The sequence below is a fragment of the Rhipicephalus sanguineus genome, chromosome 9 (genome assembly GCF_013339695.2).
Source record: "Rhipicephalus sanguineus isolate Rsan-2018 chromosome 9, BIME_Rsan_1.4, whole genome shotgun sequence".
NCBI lineage: Eukaryota > Metazoa > Arthropoda > Arachnida > Ixodida > Ixodidae > Rhipicephalus > Rhipicephalus sanguineus.
Window position 1 is genome coordinate 6,322,771 of NC_051184.2, and position 24,803 is coordinate 6,347,573.

Consider the following 24,803-nt stretch of genomic DNA (forward strand, 5'->3'; position numbering starts at 1 on the left):
AACAAACCAGGGGCTGTATACCAAGATGATCGCGAAAGGCGACAGTGTCACTTTGCGTGACGTATCATTTCTCGTGTTCAATAACTAATCAACTGATTTCCCATTATGTCATCATTGCAATGGCCATTAGTGATATTGAACACAAGAATGAGTGTACTGTATGGGCACACTGTATGAGAATGAGCACACTGTATGTATGAACGCACGGTATGAGCGCAGAGCTGCCCGAGTGTTGCGTTTTCGAGTGTACTTGCTTCTATGAAGTGGCTAGGCTTTGCTCTGGGTACTTGAGATATAAAAAATGTTGAAGGTGCTTTCAAGGCTTCTTGTGTAATTGTTTAAAGCACAGCATAATATTTAAAGAATGTAACCTCGTGCGAAGTGCATTTTAGGGGCGAAGCTCCTTAGGGTGTGAGCCTGTCCCTCCTTTGTAGTATGTAGTATGTAGCCACGCATAGTGGGATGTATCCACTCCATGTGATAAAGATGACGATGACCACTGATGACCATGAAGAATAAGCGCGTTCCAGTATAGTGGAATGTACCCACTACACGTGATAACAATGACGATGACGCTGATGACCATGAAGTATAAGCGCGTTCCAGTATAGTGGAATGTACCCACTACATGTGATAACGAGGACGCTGATGACCATGAAGTATAAGTGTGTTGCAGACCACACATTCTCTTTCTGCGATGGATGAAAACAATCGTGAAGGCGCTCTCGCCCTCGAAAGACAAAACGGCAACATCAACAATAAACGTTCCCCTGAGCTTAACGTCATATACGAGGACCCCGGCGTTTGTGTGTCAGGTCTTTGTATGATGATCGAGTGGGCAAAATTTACGGGGATTGGCGGTTTACCAGATTACCTCCGGAGCTTCGCCCACTCATCATCATTCACTTCGTGGATATGGCGTGATTATTTTTGTTGAAAGTTTACCACGGCTTACTCAGAGAGTTCAGCTGTGGCATGCCGTATTGTCATCTCAGAATACAGCCCCAGTCAACATGCAAATCATCTGTTCAGCCGCACAGTGAAATGCATGCGGTGGTACTCACATTGTCCGCTAGACAGACTTCGGTGTCGGGGTGGGCAAGCAGAACGCGCACTATTTCTATGTACCCGTGCTCCGCAGCACACATGAGTGCCGTTGACCCGTCATTGTCCTGCACATTTGGCTCGGCACCGGCGTCCAGAAGCAGCTTGATCATCTCTAGCCGTCCATGACTAGCAGCCAGCATGAGGGCCGTCTGGCCATTCTGCAATGAAAATGCCTCGTGATGAGACTAAACGAGACAGAATCATTGTAAGACTAAGACTTGAATTGTCAATGCTTGTCGAAATGGGCTGTTGCCGGAGCTGACATTTCAGCAAAAAAGAGTTGTCTTCGCCAAGGCAACAACTCCATGTTTATGTAGGTTGTGTACTTGTAGTAATAACAGATTCAGCCCTGCGTCTTATGTCTGACCTACGGAGTAAAAATTTGAGGATGTTCAGACTTCTGCTCAAACATAACCATGTTCTTTATTGTCACATTGTTGTAATGGTGATGCATACAGCAATCCATAGCATAGGTCAAAGAAGTAACTCTTTCCTGGGTGGCAACGACCACCCACTCCCAGAGCATGATTGCTGTTGAGAGCATGATTATGCTAAGATAGGGAAATTGACAACCACCTTTTGTAGCACGAAGGCACAAGGAAATCCATACGGATTTCTCAGAAAGAAAGCTTCTTAGTAGCTGAAAAATTCGTCCTGGTCCGGCGATCGAACCCGAGAACAATGCCTTTACGGGGCGGTCTCTCTACCATTTGAGCTAACCAGGAAGCTAGCAATTGGTACCGCAAGGGCGAATTAATCGACAACCTGAAGTGCATGGACTACTGCTTATGCTAATAATTGAAATACACTGTTTTAACAAAAGTACACAGGATTGGGCTCACCTGCATAGCCTTGGCATTGACGTCTCCCAGTTGAAACAACCGCTGAACGACAAGTCGATGTGTGTCGTTCTTGATTTCGGCCAGAGAGACCAGCATGATGCAAGTGTACCCTGCCTGAAGAACAAAACACAAGAAAGTGTGTCAAGACAAGAGACGACTAAACAACCAATATTGACCAAAATGAAACACCAAGTTGACTGGGTTGTACTAAGAAATTGTATCTATTTCACATAGGCTGCATGCATTGAACATACCGGTTCGTTAATAGTACTAATGAGGACCAATAAAAAATCAGTAACAAAGAAAGTAAACAATATGTGCTAGCTAGCTTTCTGATGTCAAACTTACTATGATAAAACACTACAGGAATGTAAGCAGGGCAACATTCCATCTTCCTTGCGTTCAGTGCAGCATAGCCCAAACGTAAAGCGTCCTAGCTGGGGTGTTTCCCCAGTTCTGTGTGTCGGTCAAGATAAAGTTCAGTCCTTGTGTCAGAAGAATTTAAAAAATTCAAGCAAATATACAGTACTCAAAGTAATCCACCTGCAACCTGAACACAGTTGTCAAAATTCAGAGTGGTCCTGTAGGCTGCTGGCATCTGGCTTCCTAGTATACACAGCAATACTGAAGAAGTATGACAGCAAATACAACATATAATATGGACAGGCTCGTGTGACATTATCGTTACTGTGCAAAAAAAAAATAGATTTACAAATTTTAGTGCAGTTTACGACATGAATGCACACAATTCCATGCTACTCCATATCTTCATGATTGTTACTAATTGACGCAGCACAAAATGGTGTAGGCTACACTGTTATGACTCGAGTTGAACCAACAAACCTTGTTCTGCTTGCTCACGTCACACACTTTGGAGTCGAGAAGAATGCTCACAACGTCGAAGTTGCCATGAGACACAGCATAGTGGATGGCCGTGTTGCCCTGCAAAATGAGGTGACATTTTGTTGCAGTAAAAGTGGCACTGTCAAAGACGCAAGCGTGCATACATTCACGTCGGCCATGTTCACAATACGATGAAGCAGGTGACGGGAGAACTCCTCGAAGGTGTCCATGTAGTCTTCTACCATGTTTGGATCTGCGTCAGCAGGACTCGAAATCTGGAACCACTCTTGCTGTATCAATGATACGGCCGTTTTCTGCAAGCAAAAATGCACAGTGTCAAAGACAGCCCATGATTTATTTAACATGCCATATTTGTGTGAATATGACAAAACTTAAGCCTCATACCAGGCCGTGTACAATACCATAGCAGCCTCTAGTCGTACTGTGGTTTTATTTTCAGAAACATGGACAGCAATGCCAGAAAAAAAAAGCCATCAATCGAAAGCACAGGAGATGGTAATTCCAAGGAGGTGCAAAGCTGAATATAATGCATCAGAAAAAAATGTGACCACACATCAATGCAAAGGAAAATTTTTGACACTACAAAAAAGTGAAAATGAAATACATACTAATTCGAGCTCAAGATACAAGATTTGCTAATGGCTATGAGCTTTTATTTGATCGGAATAATGTTTAATTATAAAAAACACAGGTTGACCTGGCATGCATTCCTCTTGGCAACTATAGTATTATAAGTTAAGTGAAAAGCATCACTAGTGACTACTGCAGAAAAGGGGCAAGTGCAAACATTATCACGCAGCTATTAGCCCTAATTCAAGCATGTGGTCCAAGCAAGTACTGTTTTAAATGAAAATTCTAAAACATTATCGTTGAGATGAGCATAACAAAGCCTACATGAGAATACCCATGCATCTTCTTAGGGTAATTGGCTTCCACTAATGAGGCCATGTGAGCGTACACCGAAGGGTCATAAGAAATAAGACAACGAACACTGATAAAAGCAAAAATAACAAAATTACAAGGGTGTTCACATACTAAAGTGCCGTTCACACACTGGAGTGCTGTACTTGGTTACAACATAAGAAAAAATGTCAGCTCCCCCTAGAGCCATCAATGTCCCACCCACAGAGAGAATTTTCATAAATGCTCCATCCAATAGCACTTACTCATTTTCGTGACATCAAGCGCTTCTTGAGTACCTCAGATAATTAACTTTCCCATACAGACACACGCTTGTGTCGCTGGTTTTAAGTCCGAAACTTGAACGTCCCAGTAAATATCATTAAGGATTCGACATCGCTGCTCAGCCAAACGTAATGTTTTATGTAGTAATAATAAACCTTTGACTCTTAATATACATAGTATTTACATTAGCCAAAAAAATGTACTTGCAGTTCGAGTGGCAACCACCTAGCATGACTGTCTTTCACAGGTGTAGGGCAGGCACCCCAAAGTTCTATGGGCGGAGCTTACATATCTTCTTAGGTTGTAACCGAGTATAAAGGTGTGGAAGCTACTAAAATTGGCCTCAGCTCATCAAAAATGAGCAGTTTTGCTTTAGATCTCTTACGCTATAAGCAGCTTTATCATGAAGTGCATCAGCTCAATAAAGCAATTATTTTTGCAGGCAGGACAACAGTAACTGGCGCAATGTACAGAACGACACAATGCCTTTTGGAACTGTTCAGTGCAGAAAGACTGCCAAACTTACAAGTTTGTTAGGGTCTCCTCTCTCAGGTTTCATGAGGTAGTCGTTGAGGACCTTACAAGCCGCCTTCACCTCCTTGCTTGGTTCATGTCTTCAAAAGCAAAGAAACAAAATTATAAGCATTTACCAAGGAACACACCACCAATCACGTGCAGTGACTATTATGTAGCAATATTATAGACACAAAAAGAAAGAACACATACAATCAGTTCTTTTTTGCAGTGTTGTAAAAGTTTGCAGATGTTTCTCTTGATTCAGCCCAGAACCGTTTAGGCTAGTATGTGTTTATGGATATATATATGCAGCTACGCAGTTGTGGGCACAAGTTGGCAAAATAAATGAAACTCACACAGACTAACTATTTTGCATAGGTCTCATTGGGACTCAGACTTGCTGAATTGCTACTCAGTTATGCTCACTTGTACTTAGGCCCACCAACATCCTGCCCAACTGGGCTCACCCTCGCTCAATCTCACCAAAAGCTTTACTCAGCCGAAACTACTCAGACCCAAAATCAATAATCAGCTAGGCCGAGAACACTCCGCCTCAGACTTCCCAATATCCTGCTCAACCAAACTCACTTGCACTCGAGTTCATGAAAATTTTGCCCAGCCAAACTCACTCAGTTTGGACTCACAGGTCATTCTAAGTCTGAGCAAGTTGGCTCATGAGAAAGTGCACCATCATTTGAACAAGATTACACAGGCACATTAGGTGCCATTTTTGTTTCATTCCCTGCTACGCATGCCTCACAGAATTCCCCTCAATCAAAAACAACAACAACAAGTTCATAACCTTACTTTTCTGATCTCTCTGCCATCCTGGCCGGGGGCTCCCTCAGCTGCTGCTGACTCATCGCTGCCATCTTCTGATCACCGAGGCTTCCTAGGAGGGCATTCCTGTTCTCGGAGGACGGCGGAACCGAAGAGGCACGAGGAGCCACCGTCTTTCTCGGAGTTCGCCCCGACAGCTTTGGAATGCGAGACGACAAGGTAGGAAGGACAGGGTCCAGCACATTTTTGTCTATGAAGTCCTTGGCGACGCTAGTTATCTGGCAGCTGCACTTGTCGCACAGGCGCACACCTCTAACGGCACCTGGAGACCGCGGCTCTTCCACCGAAGACGTCATCGCCGTGCTGACCGACTGCGTCGAGGGCGGCTTCTCCTCGGACGTTGACTTCTCCATGCATGCGTCACAGACGACGCAGTTGACGTCGAAATCGCCGACACCGATAGTCTCAGTCTGCTTCAACTGGCACTTCTCACAAAGGACATCGGTGACAGAACAATCACCACTACCCTGCGACACCCGTTCGGCTTGTAATGAAATGGAAACGGCCATGTCTCTACGACTGACATGGTTTCCGACCGCAACGGACCGCTGACGGAGGTTTGCGCAACGGTCGCAAACGACCCTTCTCACGTCCGTGATACCCGTTCCCGTGGAAACCGTGAGCGGCTTTGCCTCGACTGTCGTGACTTGCAGACCGACGTGCCTCCTCTCGGTGACGTCGGCCTGCAGCATCACGTCACGTTTCCGTATGGGTCCAGGAGAAAACTGAACGCCGACGTTCCTTTCAAGACCCGCTGCGTCTGTGCTCCTTGACTTCGTGACCTCCGTGGCCGCTGAGGGCTCTCAGGTGGAGGACTTTCAAATGGTTGCAACGTCAAGACTGATACGCCAACACTAGACGTGAGCACTGCTTCTGTGTTTGTGGAACTGTGACCGAATACTCGCTTGGAACGTTCTTCGCAATGTGGGCACGGTCGTGGCTCTGGCTTGATGGAAGTTGGCTCGCAGACGTCGAAAGTGAGCTGTTCCAGTTTCTTGTGCACGTCTTTGCCTGCTTCAAGATCTGTGGCTGTCTCTTTGCTCTCAAACTGCTTCTTTGCCCTCTCTGTGCATCGTGCACAGACTGTGTAGTTTGGCCCTAGGAATGTGCTTCCAATCTGTGTCCACTTCCTGGGATGAAAGAATTTCCTGGCTGCCTTCGTGCTTTGAGTTCGGAAGCAGTTCTCCATTATCACCAACTGCAACTGACTTCGTTGAAACTGAGCACCCAACGCCTATTGTCTTACGGATTTGAACAGTGGCTAGCTTTGCACGGTCTAAACTTCGGCTTGGACGCAAAGGCGGAGATTCGGGGAATGACGCGTCTTCTTTCGTGCTTACCGTCATGGAATGTGTAGAAGTCGTTGGGACAGTGGCTTGAACTTTGGCATCTGAGAAGCTTGTCTTTGGAGAAGCCGTTATGCCTTGCTTTTCCAACTTTCGAATGTACTCGTCAAGGGCATCACCACCGGAATCTTTTTTCGTTGGACCTAGAATGTGGTTGTCACCGACTCCGACAGAACGTTGGCCCAGTTGGTTTGATTTTGTTTTCAGCTGCAGCATGAGCAGTCTTTTTTCTTCTTCCAGGAGTGACAACTTCTCCTTATTGCAAGAAAAAAGAAATCGGAGCACCAAAAAGGCAAGGAAGGTCAGTTTGCAAAGCTTTTTTTGAGAAATCAAAATGTGCACTGAATATACATTGGGATGTATGGGCTACTTGAAGCAGTGACCGCATATTCCAATTCAATGCACTAAACTAGCAGCAAAACACTTCACGAAAGTAATCAACACTGCCAGAACAATTAAGAAATGCAGCTGGGGGCAATATCTTGACAAGGTACTGGTCGAAAAATTGGCTATACCAACAAACATTCCTTGCTTGGCCATTGTTGACCATTTCCAGATTTCCACATACAAGCAAACCCCTCTCTTGCTTAATATAGATAAATAAAAGACTTCCAACGTTTTATGGAAGCAAGATTATGCAACGCATAGTTCTTTAAAATAAAAGCACAGCTTTACCACATCTCTGCTGTTCATGAGATTACCATTAGTGTTGCGGGTTAGTTCAGCACCACTGACCAAGCTCAAGGCAGCACAAGTGTGAACAGCAATATGTTAATCAGCATGAATAGTTTTTCATTCAAAATGAGAAACACGTGCAGCTATAGTTAGCATGCACAGTAATGAAGCCTTAGTATTCATCAGAACATACTAGGGGCAATCATAACTATCATCAAGACAATACAACAAACATGAGAAAAGGGGAAAGTAAATTGAAATATAGATGGGACAATATACTGCATGATGAAATGAAAGACACAGCCTCCCCTCATTCACTGTATTGAGTGAAATGGTATTTACTGCCTTGAAAGGGGCACTGTAACACTTCTTGAAGTAATCATAGATCGATTCATTAGAAGAGTTTATAAAGGCAAAAGCCTTAGATACCTCATTAAAGGGACACTATAGAGCAAAACGATTTTTCTCGCATTAGTAGTCTTCCACGATACCAAAAACACCACGCTTTCTGCGCGAAGACGCTTAATAAGCGAGAAAACGTGCAAAAAGAAAATACAGGTGGCGACGCCACCTTGGAATTCGCGCACCATTTGCCGTGACGTCACATATTTTTGACGGCGCCTGCTTGGGCCTACATAGTTCCTAATCGGTTAAATAAAAGTACATTGTCCTCTGAGGGGGCCAGAGACTTGACATAACGAGTTTGTGGAAATTTCGTCGAGCCAGTGGCGCCAAAATACGTTAAATGCTCTTTGAAGTCTTTTACGTCACGAAGTGCAAAGTTCGGTGCGAAATTTAAAAATGAAACTTTGAACTTGGTTTTCACCTCTAATAATAAACCTATGGTGGTGAAATAAACTACACAAGAGTTCTCCAAGCACACTTTATCAATCTAAACCAATTCATTGTTTCTCTTTAGTGTCCCTTTAAACATGAAAATTGACTGTAACGTTGGCATCCCATGTCAGCGGCATCAACATGAGTGGTGATAAAGATCATCGTCACATGACGATGTCACCACATGACGTCATCGTGACGTCACAGATCGCCCAAATTTGTGACATCACACAATGACGTCATCACATGGCATCGTTGCCTAGTACTGCCTCCATGATCAGTGGGCTGATCACGGAGGCAGTGTAAAACCAGGTGAGGTGCACAAGGCTTGCAATGCCTCCAATCCTGGAGGCAGTGCGAAACCACATTAGGTGCAGAAAGCTTTCAGGGGAGGGTGGGGGAGGATCAATATATCGACTGAAAAAGAAGATGGCTTTTGCCTTAGAGTCATCTTAGTTGAATGCATCAGGGACCCTATGAGTTTACTGCCTCACGAATCGACTGCCGCAAAAATATTTAGAATCAGTCAAGTACAAGCAGAGTTACCGGGATTGGTCGCATGCTTTAAGCACTTTCACACTCATTTCATACCAGCGAGCACGCTGAAAGCTACACAAGAAGGGGAGGATGAAAACTGGGCAAAAAGCTACATCTGTTCATCAGCATGCATCATGACCTCGAGCGCCTTCTTTTCTTTTTTCTTCAAATGCTCGCCTTACCTTAAGTGTGACTGCAAGCCAGCACACGGGCACATCACGGCATCCCGTGGCAGCTGCAGTAATTCCGTAACTATGCAGCTCACGATGCTCAAATCAGCCAATGGCCATGGACTTCGTGTTTGTAGCACAGTCATTTGGGTTTATGGCATCATTTCTCAAGAGAAGAGCAAGCAATTTCTAGCTGACCGAGAATTAATGGTAAATTCCAGGCCACGTGCTGCCTATAATGTTTGGCTCGCATGTTCTCAGGAGTCTCGACTACCGATCGGCAGCGTCTCCTGACCATGCGAAAAAGTGTTGCAGGGCCTCTTTAGGTATCCTTGTAGGCCAGCTCCCCGAAAAACTTTTGTTGAAGACGTTAAGGTCAGACATTCACAATGTACACTATATACAGTAGACTCTCGATAATTCAAACTCTGATAATTCAAACTTTCGGTTAATTCAAACAAATCTTAAATTTTTGGTTGGCTCACTATGTTTTCAATGTATTTTAAAGCTGCTTAATTCAAACTGCATCAATGCACAAATTCGGTTAATTCAAACTTTTTACTTGTCCATGTCTGGAAATATCTGCTACCTTTGTTGCTTCTAGCTGAACATTCCCGTTTTTCTGTTACTAACAGGCGCAAATAAAGCTGATTGCCTGCCTACAAAATGGCCAAACTAGCTGAACCTTGCACACCAATAATTTCATGCTGATCGAGGGGGAAAAACCTGTACGGTCTGGCCTTGATTTATCGCATGCCAAACGTTTCTTAAAGTCACTTTCTTTGCAGTATGCCATGCGAGAAAGTGTCCTAAGAATTAGAAGGGTCTAGCAACTGTCGTGGGACGCAACACATTTCATCCATTAAATACACACCCGTGCGTGCCTTGTATAATAACAAGTAGCACTATTATCGCTGATGTCTATAAGTTTTACTGGCAATCATGCAGAGCAGTTTATGATGTTGCTGCGGCACTGAGAAACAATAAATATCGCAGTGTTAGTTGGTTTGTTGCCCTGAGTCTTATTTATGAGAACTTCTGATAATTCAAATAAAATCCTGAGGTCCCCTAAGATTGAATTATCGAGAGTCTACTTAACTGCCATCTGCACATGAACGTTTTGACATAATACAAAGCCTTACAGTCACCTGCACTTCAGTTTGATTGTTTTCTCAATTTTCATAAACAGAAAAGCAGCACCAAGACACATATAAGTTTGACAGACAATTAGCAGACAGTTGTTCTAACTGTGAAATGGTGAGACCTGCAGAATGTTGCAACAATTTCACGATAACGACGCTGCATGTAGTATTCACTCCTGTATAAATTTTGTCTGTCATTGCACAAGATTATCCTAACATTCCAGCTTAAACTGACTCATGAGTTCTTGCTTGACGCAATGCAAGTGTCCTTCGCATTATATGGAGGGCCACTTCAACTCTGAACTTGATGTGTGTGACGATTTAAGGTAAGCAATTTTTACAAATTTTCAGTATCATGTGTGCTTGTGAGCCCAATAACGAAATGTGCCACTAGCCTCATAACTCAACCTCCACACGTGAAACAAGTTTTAGCAGAGTATAACGTTGGGCGAGTTGGTGCATAGCTTAAAGGGCCCCTAAACCACCCAGAGGTCGAAATTTAGTTGTGGTGTTGCAGTTATGCACGAGTCTTCAACGAACATGCAGCCGCGAGAATTTTTCCAAACAGCGCCGTAATAGCGGAGCTGCGTGCGTTTGATGACCCAGAAGTGGCCCCCGCTCCGTTCACTCTTTCCTTCGTTAAGCTCCATTCATCCGCTCGTCTCTCCTTCTGGCCGAGTGCTCGTGAGGAGGAGCAGGGACATGTACATGCGAGCAGACAAACAGGTTCTTTTTGCGATGACGTGAATGGTGACGTCGCGACCAACGCTGGGGATTATCAAAAGCCCCGTAGAGGACAAGGGATTGTTCCTTGGAATTCGTGCCGTGCCCGCGTCTCGTGGTGCTGCCACGTTTGGCATTGTTCATTGTGACGACATTCTGAACTTGATGCGCGCGTTTACATGAAATGTTGAAAAATTATCAGAGGCAGGTGATTTAGGGGCCCTTTAATGAAAGAATTGTCGTTCTAACTGAAGGAGCATGTATTATCGATTAATCACAGTGTGGGTTCACACCTGCTGTTCCACTGTGCCTTGTGCAGCTGCGCACCACTGTTTGGAGAAACGCATGTGATAGGAGGAGCAGGGAAACGTTGGCACATGAAGTACTTGAAGTGTATCGCATAGAGAAGGGGAATGGCATCAGTGTTCTTTCGGTCTCTCTGTACAAGAGTGAATGCTTATTTTTAGATAGCGCTGTGCGATAGTTTTTGTTGATAGTGCTGTGTGATAGTTTGCATGTATGGAACCCTCTCTGTATGCGCATTTCTGAAAATGTATATACATTTTGGTGATATGTGGAAAACAAACTAGTTGAAAGTCTGGTGCCTATCCTGTCCTCTCGTTTTTTTTCTCATTCTCAGTTTGCATCTCAATTCTTTTGTTAAAGGGGTCATGAAGCACCCCTTGGGCTTGTTGAAAAAACACATCCTGGGAAAAGCTGACACGGCTATGAACTGCTCAGCCAAATGTTGCAGTCGTGCGCGCCGCGTAAAGGCTACAAGCGCAGCGCAAAGTTGCTGTTTTCTCAGGCACCCTTTTCTCAAACAGAGGCCGGTTCTCACTCTCGTCGTGGGCGAGGCGTCTGCCGGTTGACGTCGCATATCTGCTTCACCACGTCGCAAAAGACATAGCATCCTCATTGGCCGATAGCCGACATAAAGTGAGAGCGGCGTTCTGATCAGATGCGCTTCTTGCCACGGGGTGCCACCACTTGCCAGCACCGCACTCCTCAGTCTGCTAACTTTACACGATAGCCGCACTCGCGCATACGAATTACAGCGGGAGAGCGATTGCGTTTCATTACGCATGCTGACGTACCTTCTTTCCCCCGTGCCATCCCTCCCTGTGTAGCTTCCAGTGCGCTCGTCGGCACGAGAAAAGAGAGAAAGCGCTGAGAGCGTGCGCCAAACCCCGTAGCTTCGCTCATTCTTGACGAATTCGAGAAATTTTAGCGGCAATCGATTTGGGAGGCAGTAAACTCCGATACTGAGGTCATTAGATCATTACTCGGAAAAGTGGTTCATGACCCCTTTAAGTGAAACAAATTCTACAGTTGACCCCACCAGTACAGTACAGCTGCCGCTCGAGTGTCAAGCATGTACCTGCAAAAGCGGTATGGCCTTGACTTCATCTTCAAGGTGCCTGATTCGGCCGAGACTCGTAGCCATCAGGTCTCTCACGTTGGCTAAGGCAGCACGGTTTACGCCAAGCGGGTTGCTGCTGCCGATAGGGCTCGTCGCGGCCTGCTCCCTGTGCCCCGCAACGGACCGGCTGGTGCCAGTGAGGTGATGGCGCTGGGCCGCCAGTGCTGCCCGAAGCCCCGGAAACTGCGAGTACAGGGCGCGGTGCTCTTCGAGCAGCGGCCACAGGTCTAGCATGGCGGCGAGGCGCCCAGAAAGCACGAGAAGCCACACCACCAGCGCCGTGAGCAGGATGCCCGTAGCCAGAAGTAAATACATCGGTGTCTCTTGACGTCGCGCACGTAACGACAATGGGGTGTCACTCTAAGCTTATGGCTCACTGCTCACGGCCGGGGTGCACTGACTGTTGTTGTTTTCTTCCATGAATGACTCACACCCACTACGAGGGATTGTCCAAGAATCAGAGTGAGTTAAAATAAAAGTTGGTGTGTGCTTAATTGGCAAATGTTGGTAATGCTCCTGGTATGGCCAAGCGCTAAAATATCGAGAAAAAGCTATGAAGGTAGAAGATAGTCAAAGTAACCAGTATAATAATAAAAAGAACAAGCAGATAGCACAAAATCATGCATATCTGTGTTGAGCCATTTCCAAATAAAGGCTCTTACCCGCTACGGGAGGTCTGCAGGAAAGGCAGTTTTATACATGGGTACTAGTGGGGATGTCACAAATAAGAAAAAGCAAGGACAAGTGCGTGAGCCATACATCTATAACACTGATTGATGCTCAGGTGTCTTTCCTGGACCATGCAGTCTGGTTGATAAATGCCTTCCTTTCTTTTTAAATAATTATTTTATTAGACCTTTAGTAGCTAGACAGTACATATGTCATCTCTACTCTTCTTGTCTCTTGTTTTGTTTGCACTAGCCGTCATGAGTGTATTCCAACTCACCCAATTTGCTATCTTGTCACAGATATTGCCGTTGCTACTTCTCGACGTTGCCTTCACCCAAACTGGCCCACATGTATCCAAAGTGCGGTAAATAAGCAAACAAAATATAGGCAACTTTTGTTCTTCACTAGAGAGTGTGAAGAATCGAAACATCCTTACCTCGTGCCTCACAAAGGGCATCACTTCTCCCTCAAACTGCGTCTACATCCTTTCTCTTTCATATCATGCTGCTGTAATCTAACCATCCAACCACAAGAGGCAGGCAGGCCAGTGATATTCTTTCTAAAGGACATGCTTTTACGAAGGGAAAGATATCAAAACTGCTGTGTATACGTGTGTATGCTCCTTAGTACAAAATAATTACAAGCCATGTCTGTCATGTGGTTGATGATGCAAATTACAACACTGCTACACAACTGGGTTTAGGACACCCTTCCACGACTTGCTCTCGATCAAGCATTCTGCACTTGCAAGTGCGTCATGAGAGGTCTGCAAGAAGGAAAACCAAATGCCTGAACAGTGCACGACACCCATTTGCCAGCACAGATAAACTGGTGTTTGTACTGATATATTGCAGCGTTCTTAACGTAACGGGTATGTTTGATCACTAGAGGTATGCACTTGTATATACTCATCCCACTTCCCCCTCTATTGAAATGCGCAGATTTTTGTTCCTCATTTGACCCATATATACTTTCACCGATACATTTCTTACCTCTATACCCCACTATACATGACACATGCTTACATGGAAGCCAGGAATGCATTTTCAGATTGTCAACCACGGTAAATAGTTATCCCCTTTTCACGTTGTTCTATTTTAGATATGTTTACTTTATTATAACTTCCTCCATTCCTACTTTATCTCTTAGTTTGCATATTTCTTATGGCCTTTCGACAATCTACATGTCCACTGGAAAGTGAGACAGCTAATATGATCACGGACCTTTAATTAGCCTTCCCCTCTCTGTCCTAGATAAAGCAAACTACAGCAACTATAATGAAGTGCAGTTAAATGTAATGAAATGTACTAAACTCACTGTATATCTGGTCCCGTACTCACCTGAAAACTACATTAGCACACTCTCTCCACTTCAAAAAGACTACTGAGAAGTTCGGACTTTATTTCGTGATATGACAACGACAAACAAGGCAATGCTGAAACTATAACTACAAAGGATAGCAGGTACAAGTCATTTGCAGAAGTAATCTACGAGTGACTATTTCGCGATGTGAACATAGACTCAAGGACTATAAATAAAGGTAAAAGGGAGCTGTAAGTTTTGAAAAACGTTAAGGATGCTTGTTTAAAAGCTAGAACTGTGCAGCTGCTTTTCATTTAAAGTAAATCTGTTAAGAAAATGAAAGTTCAAAATTGCAGGCTCATGGCAGCTTCAATGCAGCTCACAGCAGAAAGGAAGAGAAAATTGCTCATTCAGTGAAATGTTATGAAGCTGTTAATTGGTCAGATTACATCGGATGGACTATGACTACAGTAATAGCATGGCATGCATGTATGGAAAGGGCAATGTCAGTTGTCAACTGCAGTACCTAAACCAGCAGCAAATGTTACTCATTTACACATACATTTGTTTATGAAAGCAATCTACCTAAACATTCAAAGCAAAACCTTCCTGAAATTTAAAAAGCAATCAACTGCTACAAACAAATGATCATTACACACACACACACACACAATATGTATATATTTTTTTCTTTGACATTCTGTGTGTGCATGTGAGGCCCAGGCTACGAGGGACACCGAAGTGGTGGCCTTTAGATAATATCGAGCACCTTGGGTTCTTTAATATGCATTGAAATTGCCTACATCAAAGCATTTCACCTACATCAAAATGTGATCACCACAGCGGGGGTCGATCCCCTCGCTTTCGGGTCAGCAGCCGAGCACCGTAACTGCTCGGCCACCACAGCAGCTGTCGTTTAAAGAGAAGGTGCCATCAAATTTGGGGCTTGCGCATTCTTTGTTGCAAATGTTTCTTATTGCTCTAGGAAGCATGATACATGCTCCAATAGGGTTGAGAGCTGGGCTAGTTGGTGAGATATCATTTTAACGTATGGTGTAGTAGCGCAAATTCGACGGGGACAAAGAGGACTAGAAGCAAAAACACGACACTCGCCACAGTTCAGTGACGCAACCGTAGTCTTCCGTCATGGGAACCAACTAACCAGAGAAATTGTCGAAGCCTTTCACATTAACAAAAGAAAAGATGGCTGCATTAGTCAGTCATCAGTTTCGTTAAGTAACCGAGAAGCCAGCTTCCTCAAAGGACTTTAATTGAAGTTAGTTTTTGCATTTGTCATACTTTCCTTCATGTTGTTTCAAATCTGTTTCAAGCACGTGTAAATTCCCGCCAATGTATTTTATATTGATGTTACCCAGCGCTGTCATTTGTTATGTCATCTTAAAGTGTCTAAGCATAACTGCCGTGTACTATCGCTTGAGTGTGCGCAAAAAGGTTTTTCTGGCAATGATTCAGTGTTCGTAGTTCATTTCTGTGTCGCTAGGGATTTGGGTTATATATGAAGTGCTGCTTCTGAAATAAAATTAGTTGCGAGTGTAGCGAGTGTCGTGTTTTTGCTTCTAGTCCTCTTTGTCCCCGTCGAACTTGCGCTACTACACCATACGTTAAAATGACATGCTCCAAGATTCATGTATTCACGATAAATAATTTATATCAACTTATTTATATGAACGACTTTTGGTTTCGGTTTCATGAAGCCTACAGCAGGCTTTTTATAACCTCGAAATTTTGTGGCACCACCCTGTTAATAACTACAAGGTAATAATGAAAGTAACGAACCACTACGTTGCAGTTAACATCAGGCATTCATTAAATAACCGAAGTTACGTGCAGGCTGGGCAAATCCAGCAATAAAAGATTTCAGTGTATACATGGAATTTCTCATTTTGTGACAAAGCATGATGCGATGGATTTAAACAGCTGCAACATTAAATCCAGGTGCTGCCGGTACACTTACATCATGAACAGCACTGGATGAGTTTGTTGATAAAGATGATATAGAGCTAGTGGAGCCACTCCTCGAATGAGCTGGACCAAAGACCATGTCCAGTATTTCACTTGCTTTTCGTTGATCGGCCTCTCGCCAATGGGAGGGCGATGTCTGCGTTGTTTCTAAAGAAAGACAGTACGCCACACAATCAGTTGAAAGCACTGACAAAAATCACAGGAAGCACTAACCCAACAAAGGAACAGTGAGTCTATTTCAGGCTAAATTCGTCCTCCAAGTTAAACCAGGTATCTTAACACCAAGGTGAGTGTTGATAGGTATATAACCAATACAGTTACTGCAGCTCCAAAGGCTCAACAAAGCCTTTAATAGTTTCTGTCACGAGGAACAGCTTTCATCCATAACACCAGTTTAATTTTCAGCTCTGGCAAATGTCAATGCTTGAGATGAGGGCTTAGCAAAACATACTGCATACCTGTGTTCTCCATAATCTAGTAAATAATATATATAAACGATGGTTTCGAAGGAATACATCAGTGAAATCCCAAACTCCAGCACTCAACTTCATTCTGACAGTTGCCGTCGGAATCACTAATGATACATCACCACCACTACATAGTTTATGTGTAATGAAAAGGGCATGATAAATTAAGATGCCTACACCTGGTGTTGACAAATGTGTGGATGCTACCACAATTCACGTACAACCTTTTCTTTACGTCAACACAGATCATAAGCTGAAACTGTGTTGAGCTTTGCTTCGTTAGCATGCATTAATTGGATCAACAATAAAATGACAAATGCACATAGTAGCAACAGCTTTCTGTGTGCCATTCACATTCTTCTCTCCCCACCAAAGCCAGTAGTTTTATCATATAGTTCTAGTTAGCGCATGAAGTAAGCCTGACCACAACCAACAATATGATGGAAATGCAACCACCTTCGGCGCCGATGAGATATTCCCCCAAACAATCTTATCTGCCATGCTGAAAAATTGTCTGCTGTCCTTAGCATCTCCTGTTCAAAATAACATGGCACACATGGAGAAGAGCTGCTCATCAAAATTTCTTTCTTACCGGCCCCTGGGGATACTGTTGGCGAATCTGCATACTTGGGAGCGTTACGGAGGAGGTCAACCTTTTGCAGCTCACTTTCAGTCTCGTGCCCGTCTTCAATGTGGCCGTTGCCCAGGCCTCTTTCGTGGCTTCTGAGGACGTCTTCAAAGTTGCGGAAAACTTCGTTCAAAGTATCATCGTTCGATGCAAGCAAGTCAGGTGGGGGTGCGCTTGGAGGTGTCTGCGGAATGTGATGTAAGGCCATTGCATCATGTAAATTTAAGCTGTCCTTGACTGCTTCATGGTTACCGGCCAGATACTCACACAAATGCAAGAGGAGATGCAATTTGTTGAAGGCTCACTAAAGAGAAAACTATTTTTCTCGTGTAGGTAGATTAATCTTCCACAATACAAAAATTTTCTTGCACATTTTCTCGTTTGGTAAGCGAGAAAATGCGCAAGAAGAAAATGTGGGTGGCACCGCCACCTTGAAGTTTCCATAGCAGTTGCTGTGACTTCACATTTTTTGATGGCGTCTGCTAGGGCCTCTGTAGTTCTTAATCGGTAAAAATGAACTACATTGTCTTCAAAGAGAGCCAGAGACTTAACATACCAAGTTTCAGGAAATTTCCTTGAGCCAATGTGGCCAAAATAGGAGAAAACACTCTGAAAACCATGATGTCACCGTTGGAGATTACGGTGGGAAATTTAGAAGTGATATCTTTGACCGATTTTCTCATCTATTAATGAACCTATGGTGGTGAAATTACCGACACTAGGGTTTTCAGAGTATAATTTATCAGTCTAAACTAATTTACTTTCACTTTAATGTCTCTGAAATGAATTTGCTTCCAAAAATTACCAGTAGTTCATATAATTTACCTCATAATGTTTCTTTTTGTTTTACTATTAGCTTCTGCTTATACTTCAAGCACGAAGTGTTAAACGAGTTAACCAAAACAATAACCGACTCCTGTGACAAGAAGAAATAAGGTCATGCTACAGAACATCTTGATACAAATTTATGGAAGAAACAAAACTTCAATTGAAGAGGTGGGTGATGATTCAGCAGAATGAGCGAAATTCATTAAAAAGAGCTGCATCTTGTAGAGACTGCACATATGACAGCAGATGAAAAAGAAATGCCATTTAGCCTATACATTACAAGTCACAAGCTTTTACGAGCAGTAGGTTTCTGTGTATAGCTTCTATTTGTGTTGCTACTCGTACAGCCAATGCAATTCATATGATATGGAATGGTTCTCAGAATTCACAAAGAAAATAAAAAAGACGGTTCATACGCTACGCTTGCTGCTGCAAGAGCTGTTGATCACATTCACAGTTTATCAAGCTTAAAGCTGTCGGGAGTCACTTAACTTGCAAAAACAGGAGAAAAAAAAAAAACTGAATGTAGACTTAGGAAAATATGGATACAGCTAAGGCGACAGATGAAAAGTAACCTCACAATATAGGAATAAAATTTTTAATGAAGCTATAATAACATTTTTCGAAGATAAAGAACAAGATTCAGGCGGCTTGTTCAACTTGGCTTGAAAGTTGCAGTGGGAAATCACAAATAAGTGCGACTGAAGCTAAATCATTGATACTACCAGCAAGTTACATGAACAAATGAGCCAGCACCTAACAAAACGAGGGTGGCTAATTATTGAGAAAGACATTAGGAATACGTATAATGTGTAAAAAAGCACAAATCCAAAGACAAACGCGAGCACGGGTGTGAGTGTGTCAGCTAAACAATGGAAGGGGTGCAACTGAACTGAAACCACTATTACGTAAAGAAATTTTTAAAAACTAACCTCAGAATCGCTCTCGAAGCCCATTCCAAAGCAACAACAGAAGATATTGCCGATTTTTTCCTGTCTTTGTGACATTTGTTAACGTAAAGCTAGCACAAGACTCACAAAATAGTACACTTCTCAACATGCTTCAATGGGCAATATTGCTGTGAAGTCGAGAATGCGTAGACACGCATAGATATGGATGATGAAACAAACCTGTTATGTTTCCATATAGGATCACACAGTCTGATAATAGTACAGCTGTATGCCTGTGATGTTCAATAAAAAGGTTATCATGGGTGAACCTGACAGATAATGGAGATAAAAGCACTGACGTAGAGGTACTTGCTTCACAATACTGATAACAAGATGAATAATCCATAGGAAACTCCCAGACAGAGGCAAACAAGCGGCTTAATAAATATCGGCTTAAAAAGCAGCTTAAAAAGATTGGTGGTTACCACTGATCTTTATCTTATCCTAAGGTTTGCTGTATAGTTTGTCTTTGTGCTCACCAATGTTTAAATTTGCAAGCAATAATCAGCTGTCCGTCCTATTTTATGTTAAACAACGAAGTATTTTCAATTATCTTTCGAGGACTGTGCATTTCATTGTTCATTTGCCTGGTGAAATAAAGCAAATAGAAATAAATATGCAGCAGACTTACTAAAAACACACCCTGCTTAACTACTAAATTCATATGCTAAACAAAGAAAGTACTGACTTTGCCTATAAGTACCACATACACAATACCAGGGGTTCCAATCGTGGCACACTGATCACCTTAACTCACAATATCTTTTGTGAATTCCAATGTTGAGATATACAGCTACAATCAGACTTAACACAAACAATACAGACCCATTTACAGTGTCTTAGCTTTAACATGAGTCATAAGGGAGAGCATTGAATGCTTTAGAAGGATGACATATTGAGGTAGCATTTTCAAGAAACTACAACAAGAAATCTCCAACACTGTCCACAAGAAAAGTAATGAGGCGCCGTAAAGGACCCCTAAACCACCTCCAATATTTTTTTTCTAACATTTCAAGTAAATGCACACATCGTGTTCAGAATGCCATCACAATTAAGAGTGCCAAATGCAGCATCGCTACCTGCTGCAGGCACGCCACAAAATAAAAAAACAAAACAATCCTGTGCTCCTCTCCAGGCCTATCAGTATCTCCCGCATTGGTCGTGACATCACCAGAAGAATCTGGTCATGTCAGCAGCAGAGAGAACCTGTTGGTCTGCCTGCAGGTAAACATGCTCACTGGTTATCCTTCTTGCATGGCAAGGAGGAACACTTGGCCAGGAGGACAGATGAGCCAATGAATGAAGCATAGCGAAGGAAAGAGCGAAATGAGTGGGAGGCACATTTCAATCAGCAACCGCATGTAGCTCCGCTATTTCGACAGCATTTCGAAAAATTCCTGTGAGCCACGCGTTGGTTGTCCACTCATGTCCACCTTCAACACCACAACTAAATATCGACCTCTGGGTGGGTTAGGGGCCCTTTAAGTGTGTTTGGGTTAAGCAAGAAAGCGACTAAGTGCTACAAGTGTCGTAGCCCACCTTTGTGCGGAGTTGTTCTAGTTTCTTTGGAGGAGCAGCAATGATGGCATCCTGCTTGGCCACCTCGTTGTCTAGCATCCCGAGGTATGCCTGCAGCGATTTCCGCTGCCGCCGCCTCTCCCGACACTGTTGCCGAATCTGGTCCATGTTACTTCTTGCTGCTTGCGCCTGCAAGTAAGTGCATCGCCCACAAATAGCTACAATTCTTGTACCTTATCGTCATACGATCAAACATTAATAGATGAACACAGATATACAATAGAACCTCACTTATTATGTGTTCCTCACTCATACATTTTCCCGCATACGTTTCTGGTGTCCGCTCCCAGCAAAGAATCTACAGACACCTATGTACAGTATTAAAATCCCTTTCTCACACGTTACTCTCGCAACATTCCTGCCCGATACATTGTGAACTGTCATTGCGCTGGATGGGCTGAGGAGATGCATCAATGAGTTTTGCCATGTGGACTGCTACAGGGCCATCCAAGTGCTCGGAAAGGGTCTTGTTCTGGTAGAGGCATGAAAGAAACCTCAAACTTCCACCAGGGCTTCCATTAAGACTTAACCCTTTACTGCGCATTGTTGCATTTGCGCAACATACTGAAAAATGACCATTAAAACAAGACAAATGTTTGTTTGAAGACGCCTGAACACGTTGCTGCATTTCCGCAACATTGCTTTGAAAAGTCATCGTCTTCTGTTGCCATCACTGCTCATCCCGTGCAACAATTCCGAAAACATCTATTACAGACGTTGCAAGCACCAGCATTGCAGTGATACAGGTAAGTTTTGCCAATTATGAGTGCACTGCCTAACGCAATAAAGCGCTGGAAAATATCCTATGCTCTGCTACACATCCTCCTGATTGTGTAGCTTCCAAAAGACATTGTCATCTCATAATAGTTTGTTCCTGGTGATGGAACGTTCTTTGTTAAGCAAATGCAACAGCATGTAGGGGGTTCATCTTCCTCAGACAGGGCAATGGGCCCTAAATGCTTTTATGGCAGAGTCATTCCTTCTGATAGTGAAAACAGCGACCTTCTGGGACCAACGACGACCACGAGTGTAAATTCATTTCGATTCAACATGTGTGCAGCATGTTTTTAGGTCGTATGTACAAATTTTCTCATAGCGGTTAGGTGTATTCGCGCGCTACCATGTAGCGTCCCGGGTGTACCCTTACGTCTCTGCTTCTACGTTCTAAATTGTGGGCCATGCCGCTGAAACGTTGAGTTGTGTTAGTGTTTTCTTAACCATTTAACTCTGCATGCCCTCAGTTCCGAGCGTCCCCGCCTCTCGTGCCCTCGCAATCCTCTTCCGCTTCGTTCCTTCACAGAGCCCAGAATGTGTAATATAAATGTTCTGCCTCCTCTAAAATTACACAGGCTTTGTTTAGACTGTAGCTGCTTTATCTCTATTTTGCCACAAAATTTATTCGCTTTGTTGCAACCTGTTTCTTCCGCCCGAGGTCCTCCACGCCATTATACAATGGGTTCGACACATCGCCGGAATCATCTTAGGGACTCCAGACTTGGGATTCCTCCTATGCTCTTCCCTCAATTCCAACAATAATGATAAAAATGTTTTACTTTCTCTCCTTCAAATGGTCAAACTGACATGGAAAGGTGCTGCGAGTTTCCTGGCTGTACATAAATCTCCATGATATACTGTTAGAAGTACGGAAACGAGCCTTGTTCAACAGGCAAGAGCAATTGCTTTCTTTTGTACCACACTACAACATGAGTGCACCCACACATTGTCACGTGCAAATAAATATTTGAGTTCTCATCGCACTGAGTATCTTTCGCTTCAACTTGCTCTTTACTTAGTCGTTGCTGCAAATTTGCCACCTACCCTTTTTCTGCTTATAAAAACGGTAAAAATCCACCAAGTTTATTTTCGATGGTAGCACAGTTATTCTTATGCGTCCGTGCTACTCCACGAATAATATTATGGTGAAACGAAAAATTGTGCAGTAGGGTTAAACTGATGAATAAATTTTTCTTAGGTGTAGCTGTGTGCAATGCATTTGCTTTATTATTTAGCAGCACTATTTCCCGATTTTAACTGCATGTTCGTGTTATACATTTTCCGGCTACAGCATTGTCGTATTTTGTGGTTCCATGAAAAACATATTAGACTGGCTCTACTGTAATAAATTATCAGATGAAGTGCAAAGACTTTTCCAACCAATACCTCCCTGCAACAAATACGGCTTATATGATTATATCAAATACATGCTTATAACGAACAGTAAACATAATTAAACTACTTTTGTGGCAAAAGTGACGTGAGGTTCGGCAGTACTGGACAACCCAGTGAAGGTTTTATTTCATTATAAAATGCAGAGCAAAGACAGACTGAAGGTGGAATTAATTATTTGATCACATTATTTACGAAGGCACACATTAGGATGTACGTACTCCAAATACATCTGGAACGCAGAAATACTTTTACATAACAATCCCTTAACCAATATGAGTGAAATTCATTGAGAAAGTTGAATTCTAGCAAATGTAAAAAAAAAGACATTTTCCAACAAAAACTACCACAGTTAGTAAGCCTAAAAATAATTAGAAACACTAGGTTTACAGATCCGTAACTTTGTAACATAAACATAGCAGGTCTGAAAAACAGGACCGCAGGTCTGTAAAAAGCGTTTGGTAAAGTATCTCAAGGGGAGAAATTACATGAATTTACAGCTAACATGACGACATGCATAACAGTGCTTGTGAGGGCTTTGCAAAAGTCCTGTCCACAAAGTACTGTTATATTTTGTGGTATATAATACATCAATTTTGTCCACTTTAGGCACCATTTTGTCACTTGTGAATCTTGATTTCTACTGAAAGTGCGAATGTCTGTCTCATAGAGTAATGTAGCTATGGGAGCAGACATGTGCAACTTTCCACGGGGTGATTAATACCCACATTAGAATTCGGTTAATGCAGAACATAATTAAAATGTGTCAGGTCATGCTGGCACAGTAAATGATGACCACTGGAGTCTGCAGTGCATTTCAATGGGTGGCCGCAATGGCCATGCTTGCAGCGGTGGGCAACATACAGCTTCGAAGTTCAAGCTTCTGGGTTTACCCACCACCTCCATCAAACAAAATGGGGGATTTAAAAAACTCTTGCAGTGGATTGAAAGAGGCCTCAAACAAGCAGTCTTGCCATCAACACAAGCTTATGTCCACGCAGCTGTGTGTATTTTCTCCACTACATAATACCCCTGTCACACGGCACATGTAATGTCATTCGCAGCAAATGTGATTAGGCGTTAATGCCATTTTTGTTGCTGCTACATGGGCATAGTGAATGACATTCACAGCTGATGGCATTCGCCCGTTGAATGCGTTTCCCAAACTCATGACAGTGCGACATGTGTAATCTCGATGACAGGCACTTGGCAAAAATTTACAAAATCGATAGCATAAAGCAAAATGTAATCAATGTTAAGGTTCTTATAAAAGGCTGTTGTTAAGCTTTCTCTAACTTTTTGGAATACAGCACGATAGTTGAAGCAACTTGTACAACTATATTCTTGTTCCCAGGCTCCAACTTGACGCCAGTGCCTCCTGTCAACCACGTTTACAAACAATCATCTGTTCTTTCTTCTTTTTCAATTCCTCTATGTTGTTTTGGTAATGTGGTGCCACAGTAACAAGGCCAGAATTTTGCACACGATATCTATTCGCCAGCCATAGAAGCAAACTCTGCAGTTTCGTCAGAGGAGAATAATAAGAAGCAGAAATCACACTGGACTGGCTACAAACATCGACATCAATGGCGAATGCCATTTTATACACCCGTGTAGACTAGGAGCGCAAGATCGCAATGACATTCAGTCTGAACACCATTTACTGCAAATGACATTGGATGTGCCGTGTGACAGGGGTATAACACGTTTTCTTTGATGTCCTGTAAATACAATTTTATACGTCAGTTAAACTAAACATGAAAACGTACAGGGTTACCTTAAGAGAATCACAGAATTGCACAAAGTCTAGGTGTATGTGGTAGCCATAGGGACAACAGTTGCAGCGTGATCCCTCGCGCGTCTTGAGCTCAGCCATAAGCTGGTCATGAAGCATGCCAGGTGTCCATGTGTGGTAGCCTGAAACAAAGGAAAGAACATGGCCCTGTCTTCTTGCGGTGTTTTTTCGTTACAATGCTACCAAACCAACTAGCCCACCGACAAGCATTAACTGCTTACCCATTTGAG

General features: G+C 43.1%; 1 protein-coding gene across 1 annotated transcript in view; it reads right to left on the bottom strand.

Annotated features, from left to right (window-relative positions):
* The window catches only part of LOC119404506 (uncharacterized), an 84,097-nt gene that overhangs the window by 10,100 nt on the left and 49,194 nt on the right, over positions 1-24,803 (bottom strand). Inside the window, 13 exon segments of the mRNA XM_049418903.1 lie at positions 1,065-1,265; positions 1,950-2,063; positions 2,793-2,891; positions 2,957-3,106; positions 4,525-4,612; positions 5,322-6,096; positions 6,099-6,450; positions 6,452-6,955; positions 12,166-12,390; positions 16,154-16,308; positions 17,221-17,440; positions 20,574-20,741; positions 24,556-24,695. Of these exon segments, the coding sequence (XP_049274860.1) occupies positions 1,065-1,265; positions 1,950-2,063; positions 2,793-2,891; positions 2,957-3,106; positions 4,525-4,612; positions 5,322-6,096; positions 6,099-6,450; positions 6,452-6,955; positions 12,166-12,390; positions 16,154-16,308; positions 17,221-17,440; positions 20,574-20,741; positions 24,556-24,695 (3,191 nt within the window).